Raw genomic sequence first — 19900 nt, 5'->3', positions numbered from 1 at the left:
TATAACTGTTAAGTTGTATAATTTTAATATAGAAAATTATTTAATAATTGTAAGATTAAGTAAAATCTTTAATTTAATTATCAAAGCTTAATTTAATTACTTTTAATAAAATAATTTTTAAAATAAAGTTTTTAATGAATAAATAAATTAAAATTAACTCCTAATAATATTTTTTAAAAATTTTGGGTCTTACAAGTTGCTTTCAAAAGTACTCCGATCTTTTAAAAACTGCAAAAACAAATACATGATCTTTTTTATTTACCAAACACAAAATCAAAAACTTATACTTTTAAAAAATACAAACATCTATTTAAAAAATTCTATCAAACCAAATCTCAATGTTTTAGTACCTGACTGATAGTTATTCAATTGGTTTATTGATAGTTTTTTGCGCGATATTTACAAAAAGAAAACGTTACATAATTAAGTTATTTTAATAATTAAATTTAATTAAATTTATCTAATACTTTATTAACATAATAAATTAGTAGAATATTTTTTTAATTAAAAATGTTCACATTTAAAAACTTATATTTAAGTTAACACTAACTAATTTACTATTTTTCATCAAAATATTAGTAATTAAGATTCTATTTATAAAAACTAATAATCACCTGGTTCTCGCAAAGAGTAAATTGAATAGTTTATTTGTTTGGTTGAATTCTTAAAATGAAAGCCTGTATATGACTTTAAGATTAGTTTTACCTTTAGAAATATTGATAATTAAAATAAATAATGCTATATAACTAATAAAGAATTAATATTTGACCAACAACAGTATTTACAAACTTTTTATCATAAATCTTAATATTATATGATTTTTATTCTTATAAGTGAAACTGTTAAATATATAGTAAATAACAAACTTTATTTGTAACTAATTGATACTCTTTTTCATATCTACCAATAATTCAATAACCAAACACACTAATTCAAAACTAAATTTATATATTCAAAAGAAAAAAGAAAAAAGAAAAAGAAGTATCAACTGCATGGAGATACTACTCTATATACACCTAAGTTATACATGTGCAAAGTTATTTGAGTTAAACATCGGAATTTTTTTTACAAGTATTATGCGCGGTCTGTATATTTAAAAGATTGACAAATATTAAGAGACACATTAGAAAAAAAAGTAATATTTGTAATAAAAAAAATTGTTACAAAAAATTAGAATTTTAAAATAAAAAAATTTTGTAATAAAAAAAAGCTATTATAGTATATATTTTTTTATTATAAAATTTTGTTACAAAATATAACTTGATTTTGTAATATTTTTTTTAGTTACAAAAGTAAAATAATTATTTTGTAATAATTTTTTAATACAAATTACATGCATAATTTATCAAATTGTTTTTTTAATTAACTGATATATTAACTATTTTACTGAGCAAGTCAACATTCATATAATATGTAAAAATATACATAATTCAAACATGTTTCATTTAACTAAAATTGTTTTAAAATAAAATAACATTAGTGAGTTCATTGATTAGTTTTACAAGTTATATTTCTTGCACAAGTTCAACAAAAAGTTAAAAGTCTAACATAGATTAGTGTCTCTATGAATCAAAATATTCTTGAGCCCTCAAGGTAGCATATTGTCACCATTTTAGCACTCCTGTACATAAGAAAGACCGAAACAAAAAATTAGAAACAATATATAACACTAATTATAATTTTTTCCATTAACTTTTATCCAAAAATTTTAAAAAATTTTTGGCTGAATCTCCCCTAAAATTTGGATATTTCCACCGTCTACAATTCTAACAAAAACAACCAATTCCCTACTTATTTTTTCACCAATACACAACCAAATTTATCAAACCAAATAATAAGACATTTGTCATTTCTCAACCATGACACAAGTAAAATGTGATAAATTGATCCATATACAAATTAAACTATACTAATAATATATGAATCATCTAGGAATATGTATTTAAACCTTAAGCAATTTTAGGAGTACCTTTAATTGTCTAGTTTCTTTCGTTGTCAAACCACGTTATGAAAAAGTTTACAACAGCTTGTTGAGCTTCCAATTGAGCTTTCACTCGAACTAGGGGATGCCGGGCCTGGGGCTGGGGCTGTCGGGGCTGGAGCAGGGGCAGCTGGGGCTAGAGCAAGGGCTGATATTGTAGAACTAGATGCGGTAGCACTTGTCAACCTTCATAAGGCCATTATGTTATGCAATCTACAATAAAACTCGCAAAGATAACATTAAAAAAATGAAATAATAAAATATCTACATCATTTAATACACAATTACACAAAGAAAAGCACATCAAAACCTGTTTTAGAAATTACTAAGCTTAGTATCTTTCAATTTCCATAACTTTTATTACAAAACTTCAATTAAACTAAATTTTAATTTGGAGACTCCTAACTTATTTAGTAACAAGTGTGTCTTGGTTGCAATTCAATCACTATTCAATTTCAAGAGTTGCAAGCTTTGAAAGTTGATGCAAACTTTGCTGAAAACTAATTCTTTCCAGCTTTGATCACCAATTTTTAAAAATTCACAACTCCCAATCTTTAACTCCTAAAATTATGAAATTTTAGAGTAATAAATCAAGTTAATTAAAATTTAAAACAAAATTAGTTTCACTCCAAAACTCAACTCGAAGGAGTCGCAAGAAGACAAATAAGTTGCTGCTCTGTTTGAACTTTTTTGCTTGAGGACAGATTTATCGAACAAACTTTAAAAATTTGCCATAAATTGTACATTTAACGAAATTGCCTCAAAATTTCCAGTCCAGTTTTCTATATTCCCAAGTTTAATCCAGACTTAGTCCCATACAATTTCGATCATCACAAAATTAGTTATAACTTTTCAAAGTTTCTGACTTCGTTTAAAAGAAATGCAGAAAATAAGATTTTATAATTTAACTTTGAAAAATCATAATTAATTCTCTAGTTAATACGAAACCTTTTAAATATGAATCTTAGAAACCATACTTATTATAATTCACTTAAATTTTAATCTCATATTATTTCAATCACTATCAAATTGCTGGTCTGCTTTTCAAAATTGATGTTTATCTTAAAAACCAGATTCTCAACAAAAAGTTTAGCATTCTAAGTTTCAACTTTCAGTATCTCTCAAAATTAAATCTCAAGATAATCACCAACTAATAACACCACCATTACAATATATTTAATAACCAACTCAACAGTAATCAACCAATATAATCCATCAAATCTAGCATTCACAATAATTATTTGTCAAACAATTCACAATCCACATAATTAATCAATAACACTGAATCAACAATTTCAATCACATTTCACGGTCATAATTCAACATCCATATAATCAATTAATTACTCATGATAATTAAACCTATTTGTAGTTATTCAATAAACTTTATGGGCATTCTAAAATTAAAATAATTTAAGTTAAAGCCCATACCTCGGTGTTGTAATTGCATAATTTAACATAACAACTCCCTTCCCTTTTAGTTTCATGGCAGCAATGGCGACTCCCACGCAACCGGAACGGCAGAGGTATAGTCTTCATAGTAGTGACAGGGATTGTAGCAAAACAGAGGATTTAGATTGAATGGAAATTAAGAGTAATTACAACCCAGAATCAAAGTAGCAGTCTCAGACTCATCACAGCAGCTCCAACATTGGCTCTCGGTAGTAGAAGGTCGGTGGCACATTCTCTAGTGGCAATCGACAACGGCAGTAGCTTCAAAGGGGGACGGAATCACAAACCCTAATAATCAGAATGAAAACTAGAAGCAAGAACAGAACAAAAACAAAAAGCAAAACAAAACAGAAACTGTTCCGTGGATTACCTAAAACTGTAGGTCGATCTCGGACGAGATCTTCTGTATTGGTTGGAGCTGTTATGTCTGATTTGATGATGATGGCCGGAGCCGCCGTGTCCAACTTGTTGGACTTGGTGGTGGTGCTGATCCCTCGTCACCGGAGGGTGGTGGTACCTGCAAGGGATTCTGATGCTTAACTTAGCAAGGGTATTAAGTAGGTTTTTTGTAGAATCAGAGTATGAGTTATACTTGGGTGCTCCAGTGTATTTATAATGGTGTAGAGTGACCTTTCTGGAGATAAGATAGTTATCTTATCTTATCTTTGAGTGAAGTCATCTTATCTTTAAGAGAACCACCCTTATCTTTCCAGGCTTAGGCTACCTTTGGACTTGGGTCGTGTTCCTCTGTTTGGGCCCTTTTTGGGCTATCCTGGTGATTTGGCCGAGCTCTTTGAGAAGAGGTCGGTAATGGGCCAACCTTCTAAGAGGTCGGTCATGGGCCAACCTTCTAAGAGGTCGACCAACCAGGTCCTTTATAGCTCAAACCAATGCATGAACAGTGCCCCTGCTTGAGTTCGGACCTTTTCGTGAGATCGTGCTTTCAGAGCTTTGTTCTCTTTGGGGAAGTCGTGCTCAAGCATCCTGACTTTGAGTAGTTTCTCCTTATGCGAGTCTGGTATTGCCCTTTTTAGTTTGTTGAGAGGACTTTTCAGCCTTCTTCCGACTTGTTTGTCTTCACTGCTCGAGCTTTTTAGTCATAATCCAACAACTTTTTTAGGTAGTGTTCCGATGGGGAACCTTTTTATAGTTTGTTTGGATGACTTTTTAGCGCCGTTTTGACTTGTGATTTTGCCTTTTAAGTAGTGTCTTTTTTTCAAGACTTCGTACCTTTCAGCAAAGCATTCATGGCCTTTCTCTGGCCATTTGTGAGATGTCTTTGTCCTTTTTTATGGATCTTTGTAGAGTGTTAGTACTTTGTTTTCCGACCTCTTTTGATCACTTCTGGTTTTGTCCACTTTCTGCTTGGTCCAGGTGGTCCTTGGGGCTAACTTGTCCGACGACTTTTTAGTGTTCTCGTAGAACACTTTTTAGTCAGTCTGAACAATTTTGATAGCCTTGTCGTGGAGTCGTATCTTTTTGGGCAAAGTTGTGTCCTTTTTAGCGCACGCCCTTCGTTGGTCCGACTTCTCTTGTCGATCCTTCTTGAGTTATTTTTAGTGATCCAATTTTAGTCAGAGCTGGCCAGGCCTCAGCTATGGATTACTTTTTATAAATTTGTAACTTTTGATCGGCTTGGGCCGACTTCTTCATGTTGGTCCCTTCTAAGTTATTTCTAGTAATCCATTTTAAGTCAGGGCTGGCCAGGCCTCTTGCTATGGATTACTTTTTATAACTTTTTGTCGCTTTGGCTGGTTGGTCTGACTTCTTCATGTCGGTCCATCCTAAGTTATTTTTTAGCAATCTATTTTTTCTCAGACCTCGTCAGGCCTCTTTCTATGGATTACTTTTTATAACTTTTTGTTGCTTTGGTCGATTGGTCTGACTTCTTCATGTTAGTCTGTTCTATGTTATTTCTAGTAATCCATTTTTAGTCAGGGCTGGCCAGGCCTTAGCTATGGATTACTTTTTATAACTTTTGTAGCATTGATCGGGCGGTGAATTTGGCTTTCACCTTGCCAACCTTGTCGTAATCGGACGATGAATTTGGTTTTCATTTTGCCGACCTGTAGCTTTGTCGTGATCGGGCGGTGAATTTGGTTTCACCTTGCCGACCTGTAGCTTTGTCGTGATCGGGCGGTGAATTTGGTTATCATCTTGCCGACCTGTCGCTTTATCGTGATCGGGCAGTGAATTTGGTTTTCACCTTGCCGACCTGTCGTGATCGGGAGGTGAATTTGGCTTTCACCTTTGCCAACCTGTCGTAATCAGGCGTCTTGGTAGGAAACCTTTTAGGGATTCTACAAACTTTTAAACAATAAAATGAAGATATGAATAAGAGTGTGTACATGTTAGTGCTTACCCTTCCAGGTCGGGCAATCTTTTAGATCCCGGCCTGGCGCCCTTCTTAGATTGCAGGCATGCCATGACCTTGGTAGCTCTCATCTCTCGACGTCGGACACTTTGTGGTGACCTTTTCCCAGTACCTCTGAACAACTTAGTTTGGTCCTTTCCAGTTGGCTGCTAGCTTCCCTTCTCCTGACTGATCTTAGGTCCATTCGACGCTTTAGTGCTTCCTCTCTAATCCGAGCTCTTTCTCGGAGTTCTGGAAGTAGGTCGAGCTCTTCCCTTTGAGTTTGGGAGTTTGGTATCTTCGTTGTTCTTGATTTGAGCCGTTTCTCATCTTCTTTTTTGCAGGTTAGTCGTTCTTTCTCTTTCTTTTGTTTTGACCTTTTGTTTGAGAGGTGTTCAAACTGTTTGGGTATAGATTGTCGATTTCTCTTCTTTGTGTTCTTGCCCTGTTATGCCTCTAAAGGGTGCCCTTGGACTTTCGTGTGAGTCATGGGGTTTCCCTTTTACTGCTGTATCTGACACTTGATGTTTTGCTGTTATTGTCCGAGTTGTTTGCTTATTTGCCCGAGTTGTTTGGTAGTAACCCCATTTTTCTTTTTCTTACTGCAGGAATAGTTGACCTATGTCTTCTTGCAAAAACATTGCTGAGATGTCTACTAAGATCCCGGATGGCATGTCTGACTGGCTGGATTCCATAGTTTTAATGTGTGTTACTATGGCTGACCTTGAGTACTGTGTGCGACTTTAGGAGGTTCCATAGAATTTGAAGGGATAGGGATGAGGAGAAGAATTATGAGTTGGTGTCGCCGGACCTAAGGAGAGGGTTTGTTTTCCTTCCTTGACTCCGGGGGAACGACCCTAACCTGATATGGTTAGGACCTTTGCTTCCTCCGAGATTGATGGATTTTGTAGCGTTTTTTTATGAGGCTTCTATTATTTCTCCTGGTTTGGTGTCGGCTAGTTTTGAATAGTGCATCAGCTCGGGCATTTTGTTTCTAAAGTATATGTCGGACCTCATATCCCCCAAATTCTCCAAGCTGTCGGTGCTGACTTAGTTTTGAAAGTGCATCAGCTCGGGCATTTTGTTTCTGAGGTACATGTCGGACCTTATATCCCCCGAATTGTCCGAGCTGTTGGTGCTAACTTAGTTTTGAAAGTGCATCAGCTCGGGCATTTTGTTTTCGAGGTACATGTCAGACCTTATATCCCCCGAATTGTCCATCATGTTCTCTGGTTTTGTCCAGGTATTTTTTCATGGTGGGATCCTTAGCTTGGTAGCTCCCTTCTATTTGTGAGGTGACTACTTGTGAATTACTGAACACGGTAAGCTTTTGAACTCCTACCTCCTTAGCCAGCCTTAAACCAGTCAGTAGTGCCTCGTATTCAGCTTGGTTTATTTAGCTTGATTTGGGTTCCCTGATCACTTTCTATAATTACACCTGTGCCACTCCCGATTTTGTTTGAAGAGTCATCCATGTAGAGATTCTATTTTGTGGGAGTTCCCGGGGTGTCAGTATACTCTGCAATGAAGTCGGCCAAACACTATGATTTGATGGCTGTCCGAACTTCATATCGAAGATCGAATTCGGATAACTCAACTGCCCACTATAGGATTCTTCCAGCTAAGTCTGTTTTTTGTAGGATGCTTTTATGGGCTGGTTGGTCCGAACTCTGATAGTGTGAGCTTGAAAATATGGGTGGAGTTGTCGAGAAGTGAGTATGAGGGCATAGGCAAACTTTTCTATCTTTTGATAGTTTAGTTCGGCCCCTTGTAGAGCCTTGATGGTGAAGTAGACGAGTTATGCCCACTTTCGTCTTCTCTAACTAGTAATGAGGCTATTACCCGACTTCCCACTACGAGGTATAATATGAGTTCTTCACTTTCCCTTGGTCGGGTAAGAATGGGTTGTTGCCCCAAGAATTTTTGAAATCTCGGAAGGCTTGTTTGCACCCTGTTGTCCTATTCAAATCTCTCTCCCTTCCTTAATATACCTCTTTGAGGTATCTTTTGCGAGATGATATAGAGATCCCTCCTTCTGCGAATCCTCCATTTATCATATGAACATGTCTCTCAGGGGTGTGAGGCGGATGTTCAACTCGTCTGACCTCTTTGGTGTGGGGTGGACGTTCTACTCGTCCGACCTCTTCGATATGAGGTGGACGTTCAACTCGTTCGACCTCTTACGTGTGAGGTGGACGTTCAACTCGTTCGAGCTCTTTGGTGTGAGGTGGACCTTCAACTTGTCCGAGCTCTTTGGTGTGAGGTGGACGTTCAACTCGTCCGACCTCTTTGGTGTAAGGTGGACCTTCAACTCGTCTGACCTCTTCGGTGTGAGGTGGACCTTCAACTCGTCCGACTTCTTTGGTTCATCTCGTCTGACCTCTTCGATGTGAGGTGGACGTTCAACTCGTCCGACTTCTTTGGTGTGAGGTGGACCTTCAACTCGTCCGACCTCTTCGGAGTGAGGTGGACCTTCAACTCGTCCGACCTCTTTGGTGTGAGGTGGATGTTCAACTTGTCCGACCTCTTCATCCCTTCTTCTCTTTCTCGGTTCGTCCACTTTATTGGATAAGAACCGATCTAGTCTCCCTTCTCGTGCTAATCTTTCTATGACATTCTTTAGGTCGAAGCACTCGTTGGTAGAATGTCCGTAGATTCGGTGGTATTCGCAATACTCTGACCGACTTCCTTTTCTTTTGTGTTTAATCGGGCAAGGAGGCAAGATCTTCTCAGTGTTGCATATCTCTTGTTAGGTATTCATAAAAGATAAGTTTCTCCATGGGTTGGTCTTCTTTCTTCCTGGATTCTTTATCCTTATCCCGTGGTGGGTTAGGAGAATCTGATTTTTGAGCTGTCTCCCAATCGGGAGTTCTCCTTCATATTGATATATTTTCCTGCCCTTTCTTGAACCTCATTTAGAGATGTTGGGTGCTTCTTGGATATTGAGTGGCTGAAAGGTCCTTCTCTTAGGCCATTGACGAGTCCCATGATGGCCACTTCTGTTGAAAGACTTTGTATGTCATGGCATGCTTTGTTGAATCTTTTCATGTAGCTACGAAGGCTTTCCCGATCACCTTGCTTAATTCCTAGTAAGCTCGGGGAGTGTTTTGTCCTTTTGGATGGAGAATCTGGCAAGGAATTTTTTGGCTAAGTCATCAAAACTTGTGATGGATCTAGGAGGCAAACTGTCGAACCACTTTATTGCTGTTTTTCTTAGGGTAGTCGGGAAGGCTTTGCATCGAATGGCGTACGAGGCGTCAGTGAGATACTTTCTGCTTCTGAAATTGCTGAGATGATGGCTTGGATCCGATGTACCGTCGTATGGAGTCATGTTGGGAGCTTTGAAGTCCTTTGGGACTTTAGTTTTCATGATCTTTGTGGGAGCTATCTTCGGGATCAGGCTGGATGGTTTTTGTTTTAAAGTCGGCTTCGAGCTTTAGGAGCTTGTCCTCCAATTCCTGGCGTCGCCTAGTTTCCCTCCGAAGGTCCCTCTCGGCTTCCCATTGATGTTCGGCCTCTTTTTCGAGCTGTTTTAGGCGATCTTGTTGAGCTTGAAGCACCTCCATGATTTCTATACTTGGCGAATTCTCGCCTTTGCATGGTTGAGAAGTATCGTTTGGTATAGTTTTCGCGTTCTTATACGGCGTCCTGTTTTCTAGATCAGAGTCGTGGTCATTGTCAAGGTTGTCCGCCATGATGATGGGATGACTTCCAGGTTCCCCGGCAACGGCGCCAATGTTCCGTGGGTTACCTAAAACTGTAAGTCGATCTCGGACAAGATCTTCTGTACTGGTCGGAACTGTTATGTCTGATTTGATGATGATTGTCGAAGCCGCTGTGTCCGACTTGTTGGACTTGGTAGTGGTGCTGATCCCTCGTCACCGGAGGGTGGTGGTACCTGCTAGGGACTACGATGCTTAAGTTAGCAAGGGTATTAAACAGGTTTTTTGTAGAATCAGAGTATGAGTTATACCTGGATGCTCTAGTGTATTTATAATGGTGTAGAGTGACCTTTCTGGAGATAAGATAGTTATATTATCTTATCTTATCTTTGAGTGAAATCATCTTATCTTTAAGGGAACCGCCCTTATCTTTCTAGGCTTGGGCTACCTTTGGACTTAGGTCGTGTTTCTCTGTTTGGGCTCTTTTTGGGCTCTCTTGGTGATTTGGCCGAGCTCTTTGAGAAGAGGTCGGTAATGGACCAACCTTCTAAGAGGTCGGCCAACCCGGTCCTTTATAACTCAAACCGATGCATGAATTGAAACCAAGAGCAAGAATGCTTGCCTCGGTTCATCTTCACAGTGGTGGCGAGCTCCCACGGCGGTGGCGAGGAGAACACCCACCAACGCGTCCTTTGACTCCCCCCTCTCTCTTGGCCAGTCGCAGATCTTCCGTTCTCTCTCCCCTCTGCGTGCGACGACGATGGCTACAACGATGGTGACAAGCCCTAGCGACGACAGCAATGAAGCACGACGGCGACAGTCTTAGGCGACGACGATGAAGATGGCTTCGTGCAGCTCCAATGGTAACGAAAACTTTGGGCAGCAACTCCGTTCGCGAGCTCTCCCTCTCACCCACATGACGACAACGGCGGCGACATTGGCACCCTTCCCAGCGCCATCCCTTCCCTTTCCCTCTCTTCTCCTTCCTCTTCTACTCTGATTTTCTCCTTTTCTATCTTTTTCCTGTTTTTCGTTTCCTTTCTTTCCCCTTTCTGAACATAGGTTTAGAGATTTAGGGTAATAAATTTAGGAATTTAGTAAAATTAGAGTTAGGAATTTAGTAAAATTAGAGTTTTATTTGGTAATTCTAGAGTTAAGATAAAATATATACAAGTAATATAATAATTGTATAAAATATTTGAAATAGAATGATAATTTAGGGTTCAAATATAATACTATAAAAATTAATTTCGGAACACATAATTTTATTAATTTATTAATGAGTTCAAATAATTATTTCTAATATAAATCATAAAATGAATATTCTAATCATTTTATAAAACACAGGTTAAACCTGAAATAACTATTGCCTATATTAAATTATATGACCTTTTATTATTTTTCTATTACTAAAACTTTAATTTTAATTTGTATAAAATAATTAATTATAATAGAAATTGTACATAACTATTAATTACCTTAAATTTAAAGTATTTATAAAAGTGTGATCTCTCATTTTTAAATAAAATTTTTAGATATATTCTCTTTTATTTCTATCTATGAAATAAATAATGCTAAAATAAAATTCAAAATTTTAAAAATTCAAATCTATTTTGTTAATCTTAAAAATTTGATTATTAATAAAAATTATGTATTATTTTTTAAAAGAATATAAAAATAATATTTACCATTTTTAAAAATTAATGAAAACAAACAATATGTAAAACATTTTATTTTTTGAAACAAAATAAAATTATTTTAAAAAAATACATACACAATTTTTTTTATTCTTAAAGTGTTTAATATTTTGAAAAAAATTGTTATAAAATACATTTATATTTTGTGACAAACAATTAACTTGTTATAAAAAATATTGAATTTTGTGAAAAATTAATTTTTTGTTACAAAATATTTCGAATTTTTGCAACTTCTTTTTTTTTGTTACAAAATATTATAATATTTTGTAACAAAACACCATCTCGTTACAAACAAAAACTAACGTAATTTATAACAAAAAAATCACGTTGTTACAAAATATTATCATGTTTTATAACAAAACATTATTCTTTTGTAGCAATTATCAATTATTATTACAAAAAATTATTTTTTTGTAAAATTTTATACAAAATTTTTGTTACAAATATTTCGTTTTCTTATAGTGACGTAACAATCTTCTATTCTTAGTATACGAGATATACCTTGGATATTTTTACAAAAAAATATAAAAATAAAGTGTTAATCCAAAATATTAACCTTTTAGTATTTCTCACTTAAAATTAAAATTATTGGTGCAAATAAATTGAAAAATATTACATGTTCATGACATGAAAAATAAAAAAGAGGAGAAAGATATACATAGATATAAATTAGACAATAAAAAAATGCTAAACAATCAATTTTTTTATTAAGTCTAACCAAATCAAAATTTATAATATGAGCATTTTTTCGTTTTCTTTCTCCTTTCTTTTATTATCATCTCCTCTTTTTCTACTTCTTGTCTTTTTTTTCTCTTCCTTTTTCATTATCATTATTACTATCATCATCATCTTTCTCTTCATTTTTTTATTTTCATAGGTATAAAAATATAAAAATTCTACACAAATAAGATAGAAAAAGGAATAAAAAAGAACAAAATAAACTGTAATATCAAGTTAAGAACTTTAAAGAATTTTAGTGTCAAAATTAAAAAATTTTATTTTAAAATTATAAAATATTTGCGTCCTGGTAAAAAAAATTTAACGGTTATTTTTCATGTGAAAGAAAAAATGTGTGTATCGTGTGCATATCTATGAGCAATTTTTGTTGGTTTAATTTTAAACTTAGTTAATAAAAATAATTAAATGTATAACTAATAGATTCAATTGATAAAATAGAGTACACATTAGATAAACGTGGACGATACAATTAACAGGTTAAATTAAAACAAGGAAAGACATCTGAGTGATAATGAACAAACATGCACTATATAAGATTTTCACCATTCATTCGGAAAGAAAAATGAAATTGAATTATATTGCATTGAAGGATCAGTTACGTTATTCATTCTTAACCATAATTAAAGTCGGAACCTGAGGCTCCAAAGTCGCTATCCTTTTCTAGCTTCCTTCTGTTTCGCTCTTTTCAGTTTCACTTTGATCACCTTTCGGTTTGTGCATCTCATAATTCTCCAATCATAATAATAATAGTAATAATAATCCATATCGATGGGGGAATCATCGTTGATGCACAAGATCCATGACTCTTCATCGGCATCGTCGTCGTCTAGCTCAGAGGATGAGAAGAGGCCGGCGTTGGCACGCCAAGCCGCCACTGTGAAGGCAAAGGCGAAGGAGAAGGCGATCCATTACAAGGCGGAGGTTAACCGCCTCTTCGGCCGCGAACAGCCCGTCCACAAGGTCTTGGGAGCTGGAAAGGGTAACTGATGACTAACTCAGATCCGATCCTAATATTTTGATGGATTAGCTGTTAAACAAATTTGTTGTACGTGGTGCAGCGGCTGATATATTTCTATGGAGGAACAAGAGAAGCTCAGGGATGGTACTTGGTGCCGGCACCATGTTGTGGTTCTTCTTCGAGAGAATGGAGTACCATCTCATCACTTTCATTTGCCATTTCCTCATTGTATCTCTCGCAGCTCTTTTCTTGTGGTCCAATGCTTCTGTCTTTATACACAAGTATGTATATATATATATGCCAATTCTTTCTCTTTCTTTCTTATAATGAACTCTATTTTAATTTCTTCAAATAATTAAGTAGGGCTCCCGTGCAAGTTCCACAAGTTGCAATCCCCGAGGATTGCCTTATTCACATAGTCAAAGCTCTGAGATTTGAAATTAACAGAGCCTTCCTTCTTCTCCGAGAAATTGGAACTGGCCGAGATATCAAAAAATTCCTTACCGTACGTAATTTATTCATTTCTCATTCAGATTAATTAATGCATTCTTCTATTCAAGCTTTCTCTATGCATGTCATATGCCATCCAGGTTGTTGGTATATTGTGGCTCATCTCACTTGTTGGGAGCTGCTTCAACTTCCTCACCTTGTTTTACTTATGTACGTTAATTATCGAGACACTCCTTTCACGCATTATTTGCTCCTACATATATATGGTAATTAATATTCTGAATGAATGATACACAGGCTTTCTATTACTGTTCACATTGCCACTGGTGTATGAGAAAAATGAAGACCAGATTGATGCACTAGCAGAGAAGGCAATGATTGAGATCAAGAAGCAATATGCGGTGCTAGATGCTAAGGTCTTGAGCCAGATACCAGTGGCCGGGTTCAAAAAGGATTAATTCATTACAATAATAACATATATATTTCTTCTAAGTTTCTCTCACTTCATACTGTCTTCAGATCCCAAATTTTTTTTCAGGATTTATTTTCGGAGGATTGTCTTGAATTCATTCTGTATTAGTTATCTTATATAAATTAAATGTGAAGGTTAATTATATGACATGGCAACGGTACAATTAACCACCTAGCTAGCTAATCGCTAATAGCCTTTGCCCATGTAGGTAATGTAAGAGCATGTCATTATATATCCAGGCCCAGGATAACGAAATTCCTATTGTTTTTGTTTGTCTAAAGGGAGAGGAATAAAAATAAAATTAAAAGAAAAATTAATACTAGGTGCTGATGCTCTATAATATATTTTAACTTGCCATGTTGTATATTCGAGATAGATGGCGTTATCATTTCCTCCGTTTTCTTAATAACTCACATGATACCAGCCACTCTAAAGTAGCTCTCTTCTTAAAAATTGATTTTATCTATTTCATTCTTATATATAACATGAAAATGACAATAGTGGGAAGGTTATTCTACTAGAAGTCTCTGGTACGAGTCATGAGATGGATCGAAAATTTGCGAGTCGAAACGGTTGTCGAATCGTCTTGGAACAGCAAGATGGTAGAGGTATAAGGTGTATGGGATAAGTGAGTACCTCTAACTCCCCTTTATATATAGAAAACGGTGACCATTTTGAGAAAGAATCCGAATAAGGCTGGCAATTCATACCCTACCCGCGGGTACCTAACCCGGTCCAACCCGTTCGGGTAGGATAGGCTACCCTACCCACTGCGGGTAGGGTACGGATTTAGGGTGTACCCTACCCTACTCTACCCGCACCTCATATATAACACATAATTTATAGAAATCTCTCTATATAGTGAAGGAAGTGAGAATTGAACCCATAACATCTCTTATGTAATGATTTATAATAAGTGAACAACCACTAAACTAGTTAATTAATTTAGTAATTTAGAGCATTAGTTTTTTATTTTTTATGTTATTAATACGTATAAAATTCGAAATAATTGAATTTTATATATACTTTGAAAAAATTTGATATTTCTGCGGGTAGGGTAGGGTTTAGAATTTTAAGGTGCGGGTAGGGTTAGGGTTGAGAGATTCTCAACCCGCGGGTAGGATAGGTAGAGTTTTAATAAAATTTTCAATCCGCGGGTAGGATTAGGGTAGGATTTGGATCCTATCCTACCCTACCCATTGCCAGCCCTAGATTCGAAGATCGAATCCGAAACAATTATCTATATTATTTTCGCTATTGAAGATTAGATGACAATGTAGGAAGTCAATAGAAGAGCTGAGAGGCGGAGAGTGTAGACTGTGGAGGATATCGTAGGGGAGAAGAACGGCATAAGAGAATAAAATAAAGTCAATTGAGGTTATCTATATTATTTTCACAATTGAAGGTTATCTATAAGTTTATTTATAAAAGATAAAAGTGAGTATTTTTGTTTAAAAAGAATGCGAGTGATACAATTTTTTATATCAAGTTGTGAAAGTTACGTTATCGAATTTCCTATATACAAATATAGACCATGAAAAAAATTGTGCAAGAGTAGGCTCAGATTAATTTTGCAATATATAGGGTGCCCGTGTATGTAAATAGCATGTTAATGTTGAAATACTTTGCCAAATACGAACGTTCTCCTCCCGCGGCTCTAGTAGTTTGGCCAACAATTAGTTGCAACCATGTCCCAGACTCCCAGTGTCGAGATCGCACACCCCATTTCACAAACGTATAATAATGCTATATGACCAATAAATTAGAACATTAATATAATATTGATCCCTATTTGATTTGTTTGTGTGTATTAGTCTATGATTGTTCTTAATATACTACTATATTAGTCGCGAACTATTTGTACGCATGAATTCATGTGCAGTTATTAAATAAAAATTTGATATTAGACCTAGGTTTTTGTTTTTTGAAAAAAAAAAATTCATACACCGAATATTCTTGATACTTTATAAAAGTACAGTTATTATTTATTAATTGTGTACTAAAATTATTTTTTAATTAACAAAACAAAAAGAATACATGTTTAATTATTAAAAAAATACTAATATCAAAACAATATTTATTATAAAAGATATAAATATAAAGATGTTATTTTTTGAACATTCATTTATTCATCTTCGTAAAAAATATAATACACTTAACATAAATTTCATCAAATTTAAAATATAAAAAGATCACCCTTTTTCAAATATATTTAAAAAAATTACATAAAAATTTTCTAAAATTTTTTGAAAATACTCTTTGTATTTTGGATATTTTAGATCTTTTAATAGATAAAAAAATTACATTTTTAGTTGTCTTTTCATTGTTGATAATTAAAATTTTTTAAATAATTATTTAATTAAAAAGTCAAAATAGCTAACTATTCTCAACTTTTAACTTCTCATTATTCGTTAACTATTAGCTGACAGAATTCATCATCTGGAGCCATCACTTGCCAAGTTGCCATAATTCGACTCTTCACCTCGTGTGGCAAGGGCATCTGCAACCCCATTGGCACTTCTTTGGATCAAATTGATTGAACCTCATAGACCAAGGCTGACGATGTTTCATGCCAAAAATCTTCCCGCTAATATCTCTCTCTCAATGATCTAAAGGCACCCTCCAATGGCCAAGTCTATGACCTTGTATTTTCTTACATCTTTGGTAATGCCCATAACCTAGAAACTGGTCCTCCTTCTGAATCACTATCACTGTCTGAGGAAGATGTCAAGGATAGAGAATCATCAAGAACATATTCCACAACCTGCAATTAATAGGTGTACATTCGTTAATATATAAGGTTATATATATCAACTTTGCAAAATACCAGCCAACTTTAAAAAGAATTGGTACTTTCAGAAACATCTTTAGCTTTTTAAAGTTAAAACTTAGAAGCACAAAAAGTTTGGTCTTACTATAATGCCAATGAGATTATGGCTAAACAATGCAGTACAAACCTGGAATGGTGTTACAGGCTTGATTTCCTGAACTTCGGAGATCATTCCGCTATGTACATTGGGGCATTTTGAGTTATTTAGCCAAACTACTGTTCTGCAGTTTACACAGTATCCGCGATTGGTTGTTAATTTCTTTGCCAATGCTCCTGCATCGGAGTAGACTGATTAACATAAGAAGAAAATATGAGGATTTGTGTTTATCTTAATGAGAGAAGAGAAAGAGTAGCTTCTTCATAGTGTGACAAAACATGACTGCGGAAAAGTAATGAAATGAAACTCATTACTCCTGACAATATCTGAAGGTAAAGGATAAAAACATGAAGAATGCTAGAGGGCCATCAAAATTTATAATTTTTGTTCATCACTTGGCAATCAATGTTTAAAAGTATGGGATAAAGTATGTTGTTGGATTACTAAATTAAAGGAATTGACTTGATGGCTAAAGACAATAAATTCTTATGATCCCCTATCATTTCTCTATAAACATTTTACAATTCGAGTAAAATTACATTGCATAGTGGGAAATAAATAAACACTTGGTTAATTGGTTTACCCGTGTATGCTCTATTGACTGCCTCTTTCCAGTCAGTAATGCTTTTGGTATCTGTGAGATCCTGCAGATGCCTCTTATTACGATCTTCAACCCTATTTATAAGCTGCTGTTTAGCAGCATTGCCATATAGCGCAACATACTGCAACTCCCATAGATGATTATCATTTGCAGCTAAGTTCCATGACCTGAAAAATGCAATATCATGTATCCATGAGTTAACAGTGAAGCAATATTGATGATAAATTTAATTTCCAGACTAAGCAAACAAAAAGATATCAATATCATTGGTAGTTATTGTTTCAGGAATGACATGCTCAATCACCAAGATGAATGATACATGACGAGTTGATGCAATATATGTCATGAAGGTAGGAGAAAAAAAGTATTACCAGCAGACTAACCCCACCGAGACCAAAGATTGCATATCGAGAAAACTGAAAATGTGCACCAGAACATCATGCGGCAGTTGGAACGAATCTGAATTACAGGATGGGGAAAGCTTCATAAAGACATTAATTGTTTTCATTCTTCAATGGAATAAACAAAGCTGTTTTGCAATGTAATCTGACCTTTTTCTTCCTGATGCTGAGGTTTGCTGCGCCTCTTATGAGCAACCATGGCGAGCTTAAATTCTTTTACAGCCATATTCCTTTTTTGCTTTGGCAGTGCAGCCTCTACACTCTGAAGAAGGAAATGGACTGCAGAAACGGCACTCTGAGTCTGTATTCTAGAATTAGAAGAGCAATAAAAAAAAATTATGATAATAATAATAATAAGAAGAAAAGAGATGAGAGAATGCCTTCTCTACTAATACAACTTTAATTCCCAACAGTATTGTTCGGTAACATTCAATAATAGTTCTCAATATCTTGGCAATTACATAAAAAATGTTATTCTTGAAAGCATAACAATAATCACCTGGGAAATTATAACAATAAACAACCTTTTTTCATTACAAAAGCACATACGAATTTCTCCATATTTTAACGAAAAATAAAAATATAAATTTCAAGAATTATCAGCTTGAACTTGTCTATCAAGTTGATATAAGAATACTATTGAAAATCATATATCCTGAATTCCATTCAATCTCACCAAGTACCAAAGTTTCAACTTGAATGAAAAGCAGAAGAAAATTAACAGAATTGATGGTGTTGACATACTGAGGAAGGAGGCGAAAGGCGGCGAGAGTGTCATGGAAGATGATGGATTGCAAATTCTTTGGGAATTGAATGTAAGCCTCCCTTAGAATGAACCCAATTTCTCTGCACGCAATCGGGTATCTGTAGATTTTTGGGAGAGACTCTCTCAGCCCCAATTTCTCGTACCTCTCTATTTGGCTTCTCATGTTCATGTTCTCTTCTCAATTGCAAGAATCAGACACAATCTTCTATGGTTCTGCTGAATTCGGGGACGACCTTCTTAGGGTTCCCGTTTCGCAATCGAAATCTACCGCCTTTTCTACGTTTCCATGAACGGCTATGATTTTACTAAACTCAAAATTGGAAGATTTTTTTATTTTTTTTAAAAGGTGTAAATAACTAAATATAATATTTTTCCTTCCTTTTTCAGCTAGGGGTGAGCACGGGTCGGTTTGGTTCGAGTTTATGATAAAATTAAAATCGAACCGATCGAAATGTAATTGGTTTAGTTTGGATCAGATTTATGATTTTTTGTACATGTATCCGAACCAAACCAAATCGATTAAGAATGAATTGGTTCGGTTCGGATAATTGAGTACCCGATGATTTTGAAATTGATAAAAAAAACCAAATTTTTATCTTAAAAATTCAACAAGTATAATAAACATGTAACATCAGTAAAAATAATTTAAACATGTTAAACACTAAATATATTAAAAACTAAACTTATTAAAATCCAAACATGTTAATAGTGAATAATTATTGTCTAATAGAAAAGTCATATATATTTCTTATTTTTTATTTAATTAGTATATGATCGAATTCGCGAGTTGGTTCGGATTTCGCACCCCGAGAACTGATACCCAAACTAATTACTAATAAAAGTCATCGGTTTAGTTCGAATTGAACCTAATTACCCGTTGATTCCAAAATCAACTTAATTGGTTCGGTTCAGATTCAGACGGGTAATCAGGTACCCGCTACTCGTGCTTATCCCTAAACGTGGCTTAAGAAAAAGGGCGGGAAATTAACTTACAGAGCATTGCATTATTGTCTTCCTTAATGGCACCCAAGCTAAAATGGAATACTTGTGGAACCAAGTGCTGAAAGTTTGAGCACTATTCATATTTAAAGCTTGGAGAACTATTCATTTTTAAAGGATGGATCTTAACAGCTATGTTGTTATTTGTTTACTTTTATCGTTGAGCGTGTTTATTTAATATTTATTCACAGAAAACTAGAAAAAGTATAGGTAATCAATAACTTTTTTAAACAATATCAATAATAGATCTTAAAATTGACTCAATTCAAGTAAAACATTATACATTCCAAATTATTAGCATAAATCTTAATATTAGAATAACCATCACACACCTAATGAATTAAACATCTAATATATCTATTGTTCACATTGTTTAATATTTTCATTATCTATCTTCATTTTTCCTTTACTAATTTATTATATGAAGATATAATAGTTCAGACA

The 19900-nt window shown here is 34.8% G+C and overlaps 2 protein-coding genes across 3 annotated transcripts; one reads left to right on the top strand and one right to left on the bottom strand.

Annotated features, from left to right (window-relative positions):
• Positions 1–12650: 12650 nt before the first annotated feature.
• Positions 12651–13748, top strand: LOC107466807 (reticulon-like protein B1). Its single transcript, XM_016085808.3, has 5 exons — positions 12651–12861; positions 12941–13121; positions 13204–13345; positions 13431–13500; positions 13588–13748. The coding sequence occupies exons 1-5, from the start codon at positions 12651–12653 to the stop codon at positions 13746–13748; spliced, it is 765 nt and encodes a 254-aa protein (XP_015941294.1).
• Positions 13749–16026: 2278 nt separating this feature from the next.
• Positions 16027–18741, bottom strand: LOC107466818 (F-box protein At5g52880). 2 transcript variants are annotated; one of them, XM_016085818.3, is made up of 6 exons: positions 18436–18741; positions 17842–17999; positions 17662–17749; positions 17273–17457; positions 16720–16880; positions 16027–16526 (listed from the first exon to the last, which is right to left on the bottom strand). In XM_016085818.3, the coding sequence occupies exons 1-6, from the start codon at positions 18624–18626 to the stop codon at positions 16416–16418; spliced, it is 894 nt and encodes a 297-aa protein (XP_015941304.1). In that variant the 5' UTR covers positions 18627–18741; the 3' UTR covers positions 16027–16415. The 2 variants fall into 2 exon arrangements, with proteins under 2 accessions (XP_015941304.1, XP_015941305.1); XM_016085819.3 differs by having other exon boundaries at positions 16030–16526; positions 16720–16865; positions 18436–18739.
• Between the last annotated feature and the right edge of the window lie 1159 nt (positions 18742–19900).

This window comes from Arachis duranensis, chromosome 9 (genome assembly GCF_000817695.3).
Source record: "Arachis duranensis cultivar V14167 chromosome 9, aradu.V14167.gnm2.J7QH, whole genome shotgun sequence".
Taxonomy (NCBI): domain Eukaryota; kingdom Viridiplantae; phylum Streptophyta; class Magnoliopsida; order Fabales; family Fabaceae; genus Arachis; species Arachis duranensis.
The sequence above is the reverse complement of the archived record's forward strand: the minus strand, read 5'-3'. Positions and strand labels throughout refer to the sequence as shown.

Bases quoted from the DNA above. Each gene is read 5' to 3' on its own strand.
- LOC107466818 (XM_016085818.3), bottom strand. From the start codon at position 18,626: ATGAACATGAGAAGCCAAATAGAGAGGTACGAGAAATTGGGGCTGAGA. The intron at 18,000-18,435 runs GTATGTCAACAC...TTCTAATTCTAG, and splicing joins GCCTTTCGCCTCCTTCCTCA to AATACAGACTCAGAGTGCCG. The intron at 17,750-17,841 runs GTCAGATTACAT...CCTGTAATTCAG, and splicing joins TCAGCATCAGGAAGAAAAAG to ATTCGTTCCAACTGCCGCAT.
- LOC107466807 (XM_016085808.3), top strand. From the start codon at position 12,651: ATGGGGGAATCATCGTTGATGCACAAGATCCATGACTCTTCATCGGCA. The intron at 12,862-12,940 runs GTAACTGATGAC...TACGTGGTGCAG, and splicing joins GGTCTTGGGAGCTGGAAAGG to CGGCTGATATATTTCTATGG. The intron at 13,122-13,203 runs GTATGTATATAT...ATAATTAAGTAG, and splicing joins GCTTCTGTCTTTATACACAA to GGCTCCCGTGCAAGTTCCAC.